Source organism: Sebastes fasciatus, chromosome 8, assembly GCF_043250625.1.
Source record: "Sebastes fasciatus isolate fSebFas1 chromosome 8, fSebFas1.pri, whole genome shotgun sequence".
NCBI lineage: Eukaryota > Metazoa > Chordata > Actinopteri > Perciformes > Sebastidae > Sebastes > Sebastes fasciatus.
This window is the reverse complement of record NC_133802.1, coordinates 23,246,073-23,262,718: the sequence shown is the minus strand read 5'-3', so window position 1 is coordinate 23,262,718 and position 16,646 is coordinate 23,246,073. Positions and strand designations below refer to the sequence as shown.

General features: G+C 42.2%; 1 protein-coding gene across 21 annotated transcripts in view; it reads left to right on the top strand.

The window, feature by feature from the left end:
* Positions 1–16,646, top strand: part of huwe1 (HECT, UBA and WWE domain containing E3 ubiquitin protein ligase 1) — a 48,489-nt gene that overhangs the window by 7,594 nt on the left and 24,249 nt on the right. For 9 of the 21 annotated variants that reach the window (XM_074644418.1, XM_074644422.1, XM_074644426.1 and 6 more), the window contains 34 exons: positions 245–294; positions 477–546; positions 2,494–2,592; positions 4,193–4,399; positions 4,530–4,682; positions 4,778–4,840; positions 5,003–5,083; positions 5,197–5,247; positions 5,333–5,501; positions 5,591–5,691; positions 6,296–6,446; positions 6,535–6,662; positions 6,756–6,896; positions 7,015–7,120; positions 7,284–7,391; positions 7,481–7,582; positions 7,738–7,818; positions 8,048–8,181; positions 9,242–9,419; positions 9,507–9,598; positions 10,027–10,247; positions 10,378–10,435; positions 10,562–10,738; positions 10,923–11,168; positions 11,567–11,700; positions 11,783–11,895; positions 11,986–12,168; positions 13,176–13,392; positions 13,495–13,617; positions 13,741–13,978; positions 14,227–14,574; positions 14,868–14,924; positions 15,333–15,455; positions 16,224–16,319. In XM_074644418.1, the coding sequence (XP_074500519.1) occupies positions 502–546; positions 2,494–2,592; positions 4,193–4,399; positions 4,530–4,682; positions 4,778–4,840; positions 5,003–5,083; positions 5,197–5,247; positions 5,333–5,501; positions 5,591–5,691; positions 6,296–6,446; positions 6,535–6,662; positions 6,756–6,896; positions 7,015–7,120; positions 7,284–7,391; positions 7,481–7,582; positions 7,738–7,818; positions 8,048–8,181; positions 9,242–9,419; positions 9,507–9,598; positions 10,027–10,247; positions 10,378–10,435; positions 10,562–10,738; positions 10,923–11,168; positions 11,567–11,700; positions 11,783–11,895; positions 11,986–12,168; positions 13,176–13,392; positions 13,495–13,617; positions 13,741–13,978; positions 14,227–14,574; positions 14,868–14,924; positions 15,333–15,455; positions 16,224–16,319 (4,524 nt within the window). In that variant the 5' untranslated portion in view covers positions 245–294; positions 477–501. The remainder of the gene's footprint in view (positions 1–244; positions 295–476; positions 547–2,493; positions 2,593–4,192; positions 4,400–4,529; positions 4,683–4,777; positions 4,841–5,002; positions 5,084–5,196; positions 5,248–5,332; positions 5,502–5,590; positions 5,692–6,295; positions 6,447–6,534; positions 6,663–6,755; positions 6,897–7,014; positions 7,121–7,283; positions 7,392–7,480; positions 7,583–7,737; positions 7,819–8,047; positions 8,182–9,241; positions 9,420–9,506; positions 9,599–10,026; positions 10,248–10,377; positions 10,436–10,561; positions 10,739–10,922; positions 11,169–11,566; positions 11,701–11,782; positions 11,896–11,985; positions 12,169–13,175; positions 13,393–13,494; positions 13,618–13,740; positions 13,979–14,226; positions 14,575–14,867; positions 14,925–15,332; positions 15,456–16,223; positions 16,320–16,646) is intronic. The other 12 variants (XM_074644428.1, XM_074644427.1, XM_074644424.1 and 9 more) reach the window with 10 other exon arrangements.

The following is a 16,646-nucleotide window of genomic DNA, read 5'->3' as shown; positions in this document are numbered from 1 at the left end:
CCAAATCCACTGTCCTTGCTCATTAGTTGAGTGATTTGTAAAAAATTCTAAATTGATTTAGTCAGAATACACTGTTAAGCGTCCTGTTACGAATTGCTATCTAATTAATGTACAGCCTTCTTGGAAACAATCCTTTCTTGAGATTGGTGTATCTTATAACTTAGTTTTCACGTTTTTAAAATTTGGTTTATATGTTGTATTTGGGGCACTGTTGCTAGTTTGACCTTTTTCCATCATTTTGCAGGTAACGCGACTGGAACATGCTGTTGAGTGGGTATTGCCAAATTATTTTCTGTAAGTACATTTCAAGTTATGTACATGTCTAGAGTTATTAAGTCTGCATCTGAAAGTGTCATTGGTTTTAGACTATAGATGTTTAAAGTGCAGTATTTAGCTCATTTACAAATTATTTAAGTGACACATTGAAATTCAGCATCACATGGTCTTTTCTGATGTACATGGAAATTTCTCAACAGGAGCAGCAAATAGAGATTATCGACAATGAAGGTCGACAGAAGCAAGTTAAAGAAAACCCCTACGGAGGCTGTGAGTATGCTTAATGCTTGCAGCGTGGCCATTCCTAGCCTCACTGGTGGCTAATTTCCATACAGTTGGGATACCTAAGCTGAGCTTTACTATGACCAAATGTGAGAGGAGCCCATAATGGGGGCACAGCCCTGGTGATTTTCTATATAATAGAAGAGCTTAGTAAAAGATGTTGCATGCGAGGATGTGTTGGATGTGTTGGAGGTTTGATATTTGCACAAACAGCAGTAGACGCCCATCACTTGCACCCCTTTATCTAACCAGTTAACTGTTACTGCATCTTTTACTATACCTCACTTGCAAAATGATGCGCTGACCAATGGAGCATTGGAAACAAGGCGTAGGCAGTCAGTTGCTAACATTAGTGACAATAAGGCTGCACTTTCTATAGGTGCTTCACCATAAAAGTCATAGCAATGGTGAGCAGTTCAGCAATAGCTGGACATTTTCACTTTGTAACACAGCACTTAACACCCAAAACTCTAAGACTTCTACTTATTAAGCTGCTAGTATGCTTTATCACAACTGCTTGTTGGTAGGGCTGCACCTAACAATTATTTTCTTTATCGATTATTCTAACGATTATTTTACAATTAGTTGATTAATCAAACAACTAATTTATTGATTATTCTAAAGAATATTAAAAACGTTCCTGATTTAATATAACAATTCATTTACCCAAAATAAATATCAAAAACGTGTGATTAATATTTCAATATTTTATTCAATCATCTTCTGTTAAAAACAAACAAATGTAACAAGATAATAGACCCTATTTGTCAGATGCTTGATTACAAAAATACAGGACCTCAAATTCAAAAGGATTGCTGTGAAACATAGATTAATTGAATCACTGTATGCCACAGCAACCATTAGTCTATTTATGCTTTCTCAGTATTTTAACTTATGTAGTTTACTTAAAGCTTAAAGTGGTTATGACATATATTGATCCAATCACTGGCGTAATATGCAGTTACGGTAATTAATAATAATAATAATAATAATAGAAACAATTTACAGTTTGTAACAAAGGTCACAGACTGTAACAAGAGTCTGTAACGTTAAGTTTAAGCCATTTCTCACTCATACTTGGCCGTTAAAGTAAACAGAAAATAAAGAAGGGCCGAATAACAATGTTAGATGACGCATGTTTAAGGTTACGTTACCATAACAGCAGCTTTGCCAAAATTACTTTTAAAAATGGGATGACGAAGAAACATTTAGAAAATCAATTTTAAGTGACTACTACTATGTTCCGTCTGTTACTAATCCTAATGGGCCTTATCATGCTTTGGTGGGGACAAAAAGTAAACGGGACACGGTGCTGTCTTGCTGTCGCTACCGTCTTGCAAAGCACTCCGTGATGCTTTCGCTTTCTCAAATGTTCTTGCATAGCAGTTGTTGTTCTGTTGTGATAACCCCTTCTCTATTTGCAGAGTTTACAGAGCACCATCTTGTTGGGTCTCTGTCTAAAATACCTCCACACTTTAGAGGATCTTGAGCAAGGTTTTTTAGCCGCAGCTTGTTCTCTGGGGGAATCGATGCTTTGACCGGGCGCAGTAATTATTGCGACGCACCGACGCACGTTATGCAAAATTACGTATTTTTGTAATCGATGTTGATTACAGCAACGAATCGCCCCAGCCCTACTTGTTGGACGGTCAACTCTGTTGTGTCAATCATTTTAGTGCAGTGACACATCTTAGTTTAGGGCGTTGATGGTTATAGTTTGGTCCTGCTCATAAGTGACAAAAATAGCAGTATTACAGGTCAGCGTGGTTCCCCCCCCCCAACTTTTAGTTCACAGGCGAAATTTTAACGTCTCGGCATGTCACAGCATCGCTTAAGTATATTATTCTGTGTTATTTTATGTTAGTAGAAAAGAGTCATAAGTGGTCCGTGCACTCACTACTAACTAACCATTTTGTGCTCCTTCTGAACCAACAGCCTGCCGACTGCAGGATACTTATAGAGAAGCTCAAGGCATGCAGTGATGAGCAACTGCTGGTTGAACTGCAGCACATCAAGACCTGGAATATTGGCAAGGTAAGCCCCAAACAAAAGAAAAGAGGGAGAGACACCTCGCACAGTCTTTTCTTTTGGAACCCTGTCATAATTGTATCTGGTTATGACAGGGTTACAGCTGGTCAATGATTGTGTGGAATATCCCCGTCATAAGAGGTCAATGGCAGGAATATGACAGGCACTGGGGCACGTCTTAGACTGTGTCTACACTAAACCATCTGATTTTTAAAATGTTACTTTCATGAAAACATTAGCATTTCCAGATTGTTCTCACAGAGACCACACACCTGAACTATAGAAAAGCAGCCAAATCTCTTCTGCTTCTTCATCTTTTCAGTTGGCAAACAACAAAACAGCACATGCAGCCAGCATCAAATTGTTATTTTATGGTCACAGCGACATCTGCCCAAATCTGCATAAATACAGGTTAATGGAATGAATATGAAATAGTCATTTAATTGTGAGTCATTGATACTACATGTTAATCAGTAGTCATTTTCATGCTGCTGCACGCTACAGCATTATTTTAACATCCTCTGACAAAAAAAGGGGAAGATATACAGACATGGAGGTTAACAATAGCTATGCCGTTGTATCGGCTAAATCAACATTTACAATGGCTGATCACAGAGAAAGTTACAGGTGACAGAATAATTTTTTTTTCTTGTTACTTCTGTGACTTGGCAGGTGGGCAGACTGGAGACAGCTGATTACTCTGCTCAGTGTCAGCTCATTAAACCTCTGTTCAGTCATCTCTTGCTCAGTACAGCTGAATTCACATTTAATTGTTCTCATTTACCTGTTGTCTTTCTGTTGTCTCACAATGGAATGAGTATGAAATAGTGATTTAATCGTGGCTCATAGATACTACATGTTAACTATCAGTCAATCTTGCAAATCATTATTTTAAGATTGCAATGTTGTCTGTCAAAATCAACATAAATACTGGTTAATGACAACAGCTATGCTGTGTGAGCGGCTATACTGACATTTAAAATGAGAAGAACACAGGGTAGGTTGGATGTTAATGTGGATGGAGGGCTGACATTTTTTTTTATTGAAGTGGCTTAATGTGGATGTACTCTTGGGACTGCTTGCCCACCAGGATGCCATGGTTGTTCAATAAGTAATTACAATTCCCCTTTTTTTATGAACATTTAGAATTTGCACCTAATGCCTCTGCTCCACCAGAAAACATAAAAAGTAGAGAATAAAATGGGAAACTGACAAGAACAGGTACGCAGTGAGGGTGTCATTGGCAAATGTCGACACCACACTGAATATAAACAGATTGGAAGTGTTTAAACATCTCCTGGTTGGTGGTTTTTCAGCAGTTTTATTTGTACACTGGTTCCGCATGTCCCAACTGTAACCACTTGATGAGCTAAAAAAACAAACAGGTGAACAAGCCAAATAAGAAGAAATAAAATGTTATAATTATCATCTATGTTGTGAGGAGTCATGGCATTTGACATCCGGTTTACTGTCATATGCTTGGTTCAGACTTCATCCATCCCAAAATCCTTTCTTATATTCAGAAAGTTTGTGGGAAAATAAAATTCCTGGGATATTTACCTTGATTTGATTAATCACTGAATATGATTTTGTTTGTCTTCAACAGTGTGAGCTGTACCACTGGGTGGATCTACTAGACCGCTTTGATGGCATTCTGTGTGATGCAGGCCAGACAGTGGAGAATATGTCATGGCTGCTGGTGTGTGACCGTCCCGACAACGGACAGCTCAAAGCCCTGCTTTTGGCAGTGCTCAACTTCACAGCCCTGCTCATTGAGTATAGCTTCTCTAGGCACCTCTACAGCTCCATAGAGGTAGGCTCAAACCTAGTAAACTCTCGACCACTACTCTGCTTTTCTGGACTGGGCATATGTCACAGAGGAAAAAGTAAAGCAGCTCACTAACTTTCACCCTCTTTTACTCTCAATCTCACCCCTTTTACAGCACTTAACCACCTTGTTAGCGTCATGTGACATGCAGGTGGTCCTGTCTGTGCTGAACCTGCTCTATGTGTTCAGTAAGCGCTCCAACTACATCACAAGACTGGGATCTGACAAAAGGACGCCTCTACTGGCCCGTCTGCAACACCTGGCTGAGGTCTAGTGAATGCCATTGTTTTCCTATTGTCATGATTCCAGCTGTCCCTCAAGAGAAAGAGCCGTATTGTTTATTCTCTTTGTTCTCTTCTGTAGAGCTGGGGAGGAAAGGAGAATGGCTTTGGTCTGGCTGAGTGCTGCAGGGATCTGCTTATGACGGTAATAATTTTACAGAGTGATGTTTAATAACTGTCTATCAACTACCTACAGCTATGGGACTATTAGTTTTATGTTTATGAATAAAGGCTGTCAAACGAGACTAATTAACCACTATTTATAAACTATCTTCCCTTACTATGCTGCCCCCTGGCGGTTCATAAGCAGAAGTACCCGCCCAGTGCCACCACCCTGCACTTTGAGTTTTACGCTGAACCGGGCCCTGAGGTCAAAGTGGAGAGGAAGGTAAAGACCAAGATATTTATTAATGCAATCATTAGGTAATAAAAATGAAATATATTTGTGGAATATTGTGACTCAACTTCTTCCTAAAACTTTCTGATCTCTTATTTCCCCAGCAGACAAGTAGTAACACACTACACTATATTCACATCGAGCAGCTTGACAAGGTACAGTCAAATTAGAACTGTGTCATTGACAGTTGAGTAATAATACCTTGGGTTCTTCGTCTTACACATGTTCTGCGTCTCCCAGATTTCAGAGAGCCCGTCAGATATCATGGAGTCACTGACAGTGATGTACAACATCCCTAAAGACAAGCAGACCCTGCTGTTCACACACATTCGACTGGCCCATGGGTTCTCAAATCACAAGAAGAGGTTGCAGGCTGTGCAGGCCCGACTGCATGCTATCTCTATACTGGGTAAGTAGAAGCCTTCTTCCTAAGATTAAGTGACGACGGGTTTTGTTCCAAGTTGTAACTTATGTTTTCTGTTTTTGTTTTTTTTGCAGTGTATTCAAATGCACTCCAAGAGTCAGCCAACAGTATTCTGTATAATGGCTTGATAGAGGAGCTGGTGGATGTATTGCAGATTACAGACAAACAGCTTGTGGTAAGAAAGTCTTTTGCTTTTTCAGCTTAAACAGTGTGTCACTACACTAAATCCAGATGTCGTGATAGCGCTGTATTTGTAAAATTACATTAGATATTTTTTGCTGGCTTGTCAGACCGAAATTACTTTCAGATGATAATGTATGTATCCTCCAGTAGGGCTGGGCAATATGACGATACAGTATATATCATCAAAATTATATAAAAATGTCTATAGTATATATTGGTTCTATTGCGATATAGACTAGGTCTATATTTATTTATTTTTTTCTCTATAATTTTACTTAAAACTGTTGTTTATTTAGCACTCAAGTTCTTAAAATGAGAAAATACTTTTCATTTGTCAAGTATTTAGTTCACTCAGGAGTATACAAAAATAGGCTTTACCATGTGATTATTTCATATAGACTATTTATTTATTGGATTACCAGCAAACATGCTATATCGTGACATATATCATTATCAAGATATTAAATAACTTGCATCATTATAGAAAATTTTGGCCATATTACCCAGCCCTGTTCTCCAGTGTCAGTGCAGAATTAGCATCAAGTTCCTTTTCATGTTCAGTTTTCTGAAATACTGATTTTGATTTTGTTCTTAAGGATATAAAGGCAGCATCTTTGCGCACTTTAACTTCGATTGTCCATCTGGAGCGGACGCCCAAGCTTTCCAACATCATCGACTGCACCGGCACTGCCTCCTATCATGGCTTCTTGCCTGTGTTGGTGCGCAACTGTATACAAGCAATGATTGGTGAGAATGCAGCCAAAACCTTTAACAGTTTGGTGTGTGACAATTAAAATGGAAGCTTGTTTGTCAACTTTTGATTTCTTCTTCCAAGATCCTCTGATGGAGCCCTACCCGCACCAGTTTGCCACAGCACTCTTCTCATTCCTCTACCACTTGGCTAGCTATGACGCTGGAGGGGAAGCCCTTGTGTCCTGTGGCATGATGGAAGCCCTCCTGAAGGTATGTCCTGATCCTACTGATACGTCATTACCAATGTAGTTTTGGCTTTTTATTAAAAAACTAAGTCTGCCCTTTTATTATCTTACTTTGTAGGTTATCAAGTTCCTGGGTGATGAGCAGGACCAGATCACCTTTGTGACGCGAGCAGTGCGGGTCGTCGACCTCATCACCAACCTTGACATGGCTGCCTTTCAGTCCCACAGCGGCCTTTCCATTTTCATCTGCAGGCTAGAGGTTGGTTATGCACTTTGCATTTCTCATTCCTGACACAGCAGCCTTCAGCTACAGAGTCACTGAAACCTCTGGACTCACTCATTTTTCTTTCCCTCACACTCTCAATCACTTTGTGCAGCATGAGGTGGACCTGTCGAGGAAAGAGTGCCCTTTTGTCATCAAGCCAAAGATCCACAGGCCTAGCGCAACTGTTGAGTCTGAGGACATGGACACAGACATGGAGAGTAAGTCACTAATCCTAAGATTTAAGGAATGCTCTCAACTTCAGAAATTAAAATCTATAAGTCAAGGCTATAATTAAGGTTCTAGGCTTTTCCTCAATATTGCCAACTTATAAAGAATCCCCTGGCTGTTGTGTTGATTTGCCAACATTATGTATTCTCACAGTGTCAGAAGTTGCCATGGAAAGCAGCCCTGGACCATCCACATCTTCTGGTTCCAGACCAGAAGCGGACCACCGAGCACAGAGTAGTGCTCCTAACACGCCTCGTGCAGGTACAAACAGCAAACACACACACGAAATACCCCAAACACTTGCCAATATTGTACTCTGTCATCACTGTGACACTCTTGTCTCTGTCTAGGTATGCAGTGTATCCCCCAGAGGGCAGCTCTGTTAAAGTCAATGCTAAATTTCTTGAAGAAAGCCATCCAGGACCCTGCCTTTTCTGATGGTATCCGCCACGGTGAGTCATTGGCAATTCTCTAACTTGTTCTATAGATCTTGTACTAATCTTGTTTTACAATGAAGAGGTTCATACATTTTTGCCTCAAGATCTATACATTTCACTATGCAAATGTTGGTTGTTAATGTGTATGTTCTCCCTCTTTTTCTTACAAGTAATGGATGGGTCGTTGCCTACCTCACTCAAGCACATCATCAGTAATGCAGAGTATTATGGCCCTTCACTGTTCCTCTTAGGTGAGTTCACAGCAGCGCTTTAGAAAAGCCCTTCAAGTACTCTTCTGACTGAGCAAAGTGCTCTCACCCTTAAGGGATGAAACTACAGAGATGCAAAGGTTTCATCATGTAATGAAATTTCACGGTTTGCTTATTGGAGTTATGTAAAATTTGTTATTGTTTTGGATTATGATGTCCTTTTTTTCTTTTTTCCACCCCTGCTTTTTGTCTCTGTCTCTTGGGTTTGTAGCGACGGAGGTTGTGACGGTATTTGTGTTCCAGGAGCCATCCCTGCTCTCCTCCCTGCAGGATAATGGTCTCACTGATGTCATGCTGCATGCCCTTCTCATCAAAGATGTGAGTTTCCAGCACTTCCCATGTGTGGTGCGTTTTCTTCTCTTCCTTTTTTCTTGTCTTTGATAACAGTTTGATATTTTCTGTCTCATTTGTAATCATTGTTTCAGCACTTGTACTGAATTTAATATCTGAAATTGTTACTTGAGTATTTCAGAGATGGCTGAAAGACTTAACAATTTCAGATATAAATTTCAGATTACCCTTGCGCTCAGTGCTTCATTTGCTTTGCATATTGCTTGGCTGTCACTGTGGAAGTATTTGTTAAATTGACATCACTATAAGCTTTATTCTGAAACCGTTATAGCACTTAGTCACCTCCAAAACATACCTGAATCCCTGCATTCAGATGCTGAATGGGGAAAAATGTCTCTCACAACTTAAAATGACCACATTTACAGTATTTTATAGGGGTGTGAAGATTAACTGATATGTGCCAGAAAATCGATACAAGCGTCTTAGATATTACTACATCGATACAAAACTCTGAATCCAACGCAAATTTTGAGGGGAATCGGTCAGAAATCTATACGTCCGTCATAAACTGATACTGTAATACTTGAACAGCTTTTTACATGTTATATGTGTATGAGCGGAAAGCGAGAGAGCGAGGTGTCTGTGTGTACACGACACACATGACTGCGCGGATATATCTGCAATTGTCGGTTGTTTGGCTGACTGTGGCCGGTTGGAAAATTTTAACATATTGCCCAACACTAGCCTCCATTACTACATGCTGCCCACTGAGTTGCATTATCCAGTTATGTTGAGAATCTCTAACTTTTATGAATTGAATTTTAGAATGTATATGATTTAATGCTGATGTAAAATAAGAACATGCATCAGAAAGAAGTTAATAGTGCAATGATAACAGTTTGGTACGATATGTGTGGTCCATTGGCTGACGCAGGTCAGGTTATGGCTTGTTGTGTAAACGACTTGACAACAAAAATGCAGGTCACTGAGTTCTGTGTAAAAGGGTTACAATGAGAGCCAGCACTGTTAACATTTGCAGGTTGATGTTGGGTCGATTGGAAAATTAGCTCATCCTAATCACTTTCACCCTCTTCCATCTTTTTGTCTTTTCCAGGTTCCTGCTACCCGTGAGGTGTTGGGTTCTCTCCCTAATGTGTTCAGCGCCCTGTGCCTGAATGCTAGAGGCCTGCACTCCTTCGTTCAGTGCCAGCCGTTTGAGCGCCTCTTCAAAGTGCTTTTGTCCCCCGACTACCTGCCTGCCATGCGACGGCGACGCAGCTCCGACCCACTGGGTGAGTTAAATTGTATGTGCTCTGTTATTCAGATCTTCGCCTGTGGAACATGCTTGAGTGGATGACATGTTCTGTGTTTGGCTCCAGGTGACACTGCATCCAACTTGGGCAGTGCTGTGGATGAGCTCATGAGACACCAACCCACTTTGAAGACTGATGCTACTACTGCCATTATTAAGGTAGTGTATCTTCATTTACAAGCGACCTTTCTAGTGTCGCCACAGGGCTCCAGACTGCGATCATTTTTTGTGAGTGAGTTAAAATTTCATGTGGTTGCATGTTACATCAGCCACGGTCTATTGCATCCCTGCCGCCAAAGTCTCAGAAGTAAACTGGACGAGTGTTGAGCAGTTGCGAGCGCGTAGGTACCGCATTTGTACACGCGGAGGCGAAATGCTCCCTCGCAAGGATGCGTTTCTGATCTGTGTGCTCGTATCACATGCAGGCGCCTGTTTTTTATGTGCGCGGGCTGTACCAAAACAAGGGTGCGACCAAATCAAGTGCTGTTGCGACCAAATCATGTGCTGTTGCTACCAGTGGAAAAGTTTGTCTGGAGCCCTGTGCCACATGGTTTTGCAGGATAATTAAAGCTAAATTGATGTTACAGTTACTGGAGGAGATCTGCAACCTAGGTCGAGCCCCTGAGTACATCTGCCAGAAACCGTCTATCCAGAAAGCAGATGGCACTGTGGCGGTACCACCAGCACGCTCCAGCCACGCTGCTGAGGAAGCTTCAAGTGAGGATGAAGAGGAAGAGGATGCCCTCCACACATTCAGCCAGCAGCAGGGGGAACCAGAGACCAACAGACAGTCAGTGCCACTTGAACTGTATGACGCTGAGTTCATAACACAATAGAATAGAACAACAACTCTTTACAGACTTTGATTTTCTTCCAGTCAATTGACTAGATTTGAAATATTTTAGTTGGTAGTCATTTTGATGTTTGTATTGTTGCAGGGTGGTGGGCACCGAGGAGCGGATACCCATTCCTCTGATGGATTATATTCTGAATGTGGTGAGTGTGTATTCTTGGACAGTTTTAGTATTGTTTTGGGCATGTTGTGAAATATTCCAAACTATAAAGCAGAGCTCACCTAATTTCTGAGTTCAATCACTGATTTGCAATGCACATGTTTTCTAGATGAAGTTTGTGGAATCCATTCTAAGCAACAACACCACCGATGACCACTGTCAGGAGTTTGTCAACCAGAAGGGGCTGCTACCTCTGGTTTCTATTCTGGGCCTGCCCAACTTGCCCATAGACTTCCCCACCTCTGCTGCCTGCCAGGCTGTGGCTGGTGTCTGCAAGTCCATATTGGTCAGCACAAAAGAAAGATCACTGTTGTGATTTTTTTCTGTATTATATTTATTCATCATGAACAGAACATATTAACATGAATGTGATGCGCCAGGTCTAGCCAAAAGACTAATTTTAATTAAGAGGTAAAAGAAAGTTTGCTGAACTTAGACTGAAGTGTTTTCTCCTAAATTCTCCCTGGTAGACACTCTCTCATGAGCCTAAGGTACTCCAGGAGGGCCTGTGCCAACTGGACAGTATCCTGACGTCTCTGGAGCCACTTCATCGACCAATTGAGGTGCCTGGCGGGTCTGTGCTTCTCAGAGAGCTGGCAAACGCGGGCCACGTCACCGACGCCACATTGTCAGCCCGTGCCACACCACTGCTACATGCTCTCACTGCAGCGCATGCCTACATCCTCATGTTTGTCCATACTTGCAGAGTAGGACAGGTAAATATGGATGTATTTTCTTAAGAACTGACATCTCCTCGCCTTGTTTTACCTTTAATTTAGCTCAGTTCATACAGATTTTAATTACAGCCATTACTGTTACAGCTGCTGTATATCAGTGTTGTAAACAATGAAACATGCAGAAAGGTGAATGATTTTTATAGGCACTGTAAACTACCTGCACAGCCAGTTCTGACTCCTGAATCTAATCTATTCCTCACATCCCTCGGCTGTGATGTGTGCACAGTTGTGCTCAAGTTGTAAATGAGATGATAAGTTATGGGCAGATGATTACCAAGAATTATTTGTTTTTCAAGGCTATGGAGGGGATTATTGAAATTTGTGACATTTCAGAATGGTTGAGTAGCTCTGAATGGTTCTGTTTTCTCTCTAAACAGAGTGAGATCAGAGCTATCTCAGTCAACCAGTGGGGCTCCCAGCTTGGCTTGAGTGTTCTCAACAAGCTCAGTCAGCTCTACTGCTCTCTGGTATGGGAGAGCACCGTGCTGCTGTCCCTTTGCACGCCTAACAGGTAAATCTCTTATCCTGTACCACCTTTTCTTAACTGTTTGATTAGCTATAACCCTGTAACACCTCTCGCCTGTGCCCAACAGTCTGCCTCCAGGATGTGAGTTCGGCCAGGCTGACATGCAGAAACTGGTGCCCAAAGAGGAGAAGCCATGTGGCAGCACTGCAGCAACCGCAGCCTCTGGCTCCAGGAGAACTGGTAATTTAATCATTTAACTTTGTTTACTGAAAACCACCATGTCCCTGGAACACCCTCCAACAACTTCAATCTCCTCTACCTTCTATCTAGCAGAGTCTGAGGCAGTGTCTGTGGATTCAACTGCTGGGGGACTGTTGGAAGGCATGGGTCTAGATGGGGACACCTTGGCTCCCATGGAGACGGATGAACCCACTGCAACTGACCCTAAGGCCAAGTCCAAACTTACCCCAGCGATGGCCACCCGCATAAAACAGATTAAACCGCTACTCTCTGGTGAGGTTTTCTATTACACACAATCAAGTTTTGATTTCTGTTAATATTTTAAGTACCTCTGTCCTGAATACCATTTTTGGGCTTCGAAGCTTCGGTGTGAGATATTCTAAGTTTAACGGAGCAGCGCAGCACAGTAGGCTGACATTTTCTACTGTCTTTCTCCATCTCCCCCGTAACGGTGCCGCTGTCGCACTACTGTACACAAATCCATCTCTACACACAACAAATAGCGATATCCGTCTGAGAATAACTACAAATAAAAAATGTTGTGAAATTATTTCTTATTTCATGGGCTATTTTGGGATTTTATACATTAATACATACTTATATATATTTTAAAATTAAGAAGAAGCATTCAAATGGTGATTTGGAGGTCGAATGGCAACGGTCGTAGCTTTGAAGTGTTTGGGTCAGCCCTAATTTTAAATTATTTTTTTTTTAAACAAAATTTCTTAACTTATCTTAAATCCCTGTCCCTTTTAGAGTTCATTTTAAGACTTTATTATTTGTCTACAAAGCACTTCATGGATCGGCTCCCTCCTACCTATCTGCCTTTTTAACTCCCTATACCCCACCAAGGTCACTCAGGTCTTCCGACCAGTCACTTCTGGTAGTCCCTCAGGCTCGGAGGAAGCTCAGGGGCGACCGCGGAACAAACTGCCCCACCACATCAGATCTGCTTCTTCTATGGAGTCTTTCAAAGCACAGCTCAAAGCCCACCTCTTTTCTTTGGCTTTTGAATGCACTTAAATTGTGAATACTAATTGGCCTTTTATAATGCTTACAACAGTCTTTTACTCATGGGTTTTTATCTTGGTCTCTGTCTGTGGATATGTGTGATTTTGTTGTCTGCTCTGTTGACCTGTTTTTTATTCTGCCTATGTCTGTAAAGCAAGTATGTTTGGTCAGCTCATGTTGTTTTAAATGTGCTATTGAAATATATTTGACTTGACTTAAATCCCCATGTGTTTATCGTCTCTTACTGACCTCTGTCTGTGTCTTTCCAGCTTCATCTCGATTAGGTAGGGCTCTGGCTGAGCTCTTTGGCCTGCTGGTGAAGCTGTGTGTGGGCTCCCCAGTGCGCCAACGCCGCTCCCACCATGCCACAAGCACAGGCACTACCCCCACGCCTGCTGCCCGGGCCACTGCCTCTGCCCTGACAAAACTCCTCACCAAGGGTCTGAGCTGGCAGCCCCCACCCTACACACCCACCCCTCGTTTTAGGTGAGAGCAGACTACCCCTGCCACCGTTCTCCATTGTTATATTTGCTTTGCACACATAGGTGATATGGAGTGTAATTCTTTTTCTTTCTTTTTGTCTGGCAGGCTGACTTTCTTCATCTGCTCAGTGGGCTTCACATCCCCCATGCTGTTTGATGAGAGGAAGTACCCCTACCACCTCATGCTGCAAAAGTTCTTCTGCTCTGGGGGTCATGATGCCTTATTTGAGTAAGTCCCACCCTGTGCAGTGACATATCAAGATCATTATCTTAAAATGTGTTCATTAATATCCATAATATTTTAATTTCTATATTAAACAGGAGTTTTATTGATTGTGTTGCTTCTGTGCAGGACATTTAACTGGGCCCTGTCAATGGGCGGGAAGGTGCCTGTGTCTGAGGGTCTGGAGCATACCGATCTACCAGATGGGACAGGGGAGTTCCTGGATGCCTGGTTAATGCTGGTGGAGAAGATGGTGAACCCAAGCACTGTGCTGGACTCACCCCATTCCCTGCCAGCTAAAATGCCTGGGGTCACACCCACCATGCCCCAGTTCAGCGCCCTTCGGTTCCTCATAGTCACCCAGAAGGTCAGTATCCACTAGCTGTAGAATTCAAATGAGGCTATTGCTGCCTTCAGATAAAACTTGTGAGTTTGTGTTTTCAACATGGGAAGCCAATTATACATTATACATGGCATTCAAGTGGGTAAACTTGTGAACACACAGTTGCCGGGGAAATGAGAAAAAAGATGGACACCTAGGGATGAGAGCTGGAGGGTTTGCCATGGATGTATGTCGGTGCTCTGTTATGGTAACACAGTCTCTTCTTCATCAAGGCTGCATTCACCTGCATCCGCAGTCTGTGGAACAGGAAGCCGCTGAAGGTGTATGGAGGCAGGATGGCTGAATCCATGCTGGCCATCCTCTGCCACATCCTGAGAGGGGAGCCTGTTATTCAGGAGCGCCTGGCCAAGGAGAGAGAGGGGACAGTGCGCCCGGATGATGAGGCGGCCTCCACCGTTTCTTTGGCGCCCAGCGGAGCCCCTGGAGCATCTACGACAGCCGGAGAGGCACCAGCAGCGACTGGAACAACACCTGCTGTGCCAGCAGCGGGATCAGCTGAGGATTCAACCAACTCTACCCCCCGCCGTGAGCCCCAGGTTAACCAGGCCCAGCTTACACAGGTATGTGGGAAAGCTGTCTGACACTAAGGCGCCTTTCTCAGTCAGTCAGTCAACTGTGTGGTATTGTATGTACTTTGACAGCCAGCTGTGGTTTGTTGCTACAGCCCATCATTATTTTGAGCTTGCTGTGCTGCTACTGCAGGAGGTTTTGACAGCACAGGTTAACTACATAATTATATATTGGCACTATCTCCTGTAAGCAACACACTAAAACAGAGGTGTTGTGTTTACCAACCTTCCTCCCCCATATTCTGCATGCACTGAATCCTGGGCCACCATTTGTTTTATAACAGGGAAGGTGCAGAGGGAGAGAGCGGCACGCACAGGTCCGCGACCAGCAGATCCAGCAGGTATAAGAGCCATTAGGGAGAGTGGGAGAAATTTAGAGGAGAGATGGGGAGAGGGAAGGAGTAAAGGATCGAGAGAGGTTGAGAGGTAGGACTGAAAAGGGAGAGAGCAATTAGGACCAGATTATTGAGATTCATACGTTTTTGAGGCAGAATATCAGGATAGTGTGACGGAAAGCGGTTTGATTGGGTTTTTAGAGACATTAGAGAGATTGTGTGCACTCATTAAAAAAAAAGAAGTGAAGACGAGGGGGGCGTGGAAGAATGTCTCCTCGTCTTTCATAATGATAGCAAGTGATTTTCCCTTGCTATTCATAACATATATCCCCCTTATATTTGGCCTTCGCTCACGACACCATCTCTCTTTACTCTTGTAAAAATGCGTCTTCATCTTTTTTTGTGGTGTTCTAGCTGATGGATATGGGTTTCTCAAGAGAGCATGCCATGGAGGCCCTACTGAACACCAGCACCATGGAGCAGGCCACGGAGTACCTACTTACTCACCCTCCTCCACTGCTTGGTGGAGCAGTAAGGGTAAGTCTTCATAGACAGAAACATGAACGTATTCTTCTACTCTTTGTGACTTTCATAAAGGCCTTTTCACACCGGGGACGAAGCGAAGAACAAACTAGGCTTAATGAGGAAAGTTCAGTGAGCTCATATGCTTCCTTTGCTGGTAATAATAATAGGCCTAATTGCTGTTATGCTATCGCTTATCGTATATGGTCAGGTTTTATAGTATGCCTTTCTTAACCACTACTTGTAATTTTTGACATGAATAATGTCCATATCACAATGCTAGCTAATGCACTTGGAAATAATTGGTTCTCTATATGTTACCATGACAACAAAGTATGTTTACCCCTCTTTTGTAGGCTACTCGCCATCACAAGCAAATTCAACTGCTATACTTACCCAGACGTTGTCTTTATGTTCGTTGTCTTTATAATCTTTATTTTGTTTGTCAAAGTTGACACTATTTTGCGAGACCAAATGAATCAATCGATCAGTATCCATATTGTTGTGTGACAGTATGAACAGAACTATGACATTGACATTCAAGAAAATCTATTGATCGCATGACCAAAAGTCATTAATTTATCAGTTGGCTTGTTTTTATCGGCATCCGAAATTCACAGAAATCAAAATTGTTGCGGAAAAAAGGCAATGAGCAGATAGGCTCATAGAGATAGATGATCAACGAACTTTTAAATTGACGTGCGATTTATCCGCGTTTGGTCTGAAAAGACCTTGCTAGAGTCAAATTTAGGCAGCTAACATTTTTCCCCTTGTTTCATTTAGGACCTAACTATGTCTGAAGAGGACCAGATGATGAGGGCCATTGCCATGTCACTTGGGCAAGAAGTCAGCATGGAGCAGCGCTCTGACTCTCCTGAGGTCTGTCACCGTCATTGCTCAAATTACATGGAGACAACATTTCGCTCTAAACTGTAGGGCTGCAACTAACGATTATTTTCATCGTCGATTAATCTGTCTTATTTTCTTGATTAGTCAATTAGTTGTTTGGTCTAAAAAATTTCAGAAAATGTTGATAAATGTCGATCAGTGTTTCCAAAAGCTCAAGATGACGTTCTCAAATGTCTTGTTTTGTCTACAACTCAAAGATATTCAGTTTATTATCATAGACGAGTAAAGAAACCAGAAAATATTCACATTCAAGAAGCTGGAATCAGAATTTTGACTTTCTATAAAAAATTACTCAAA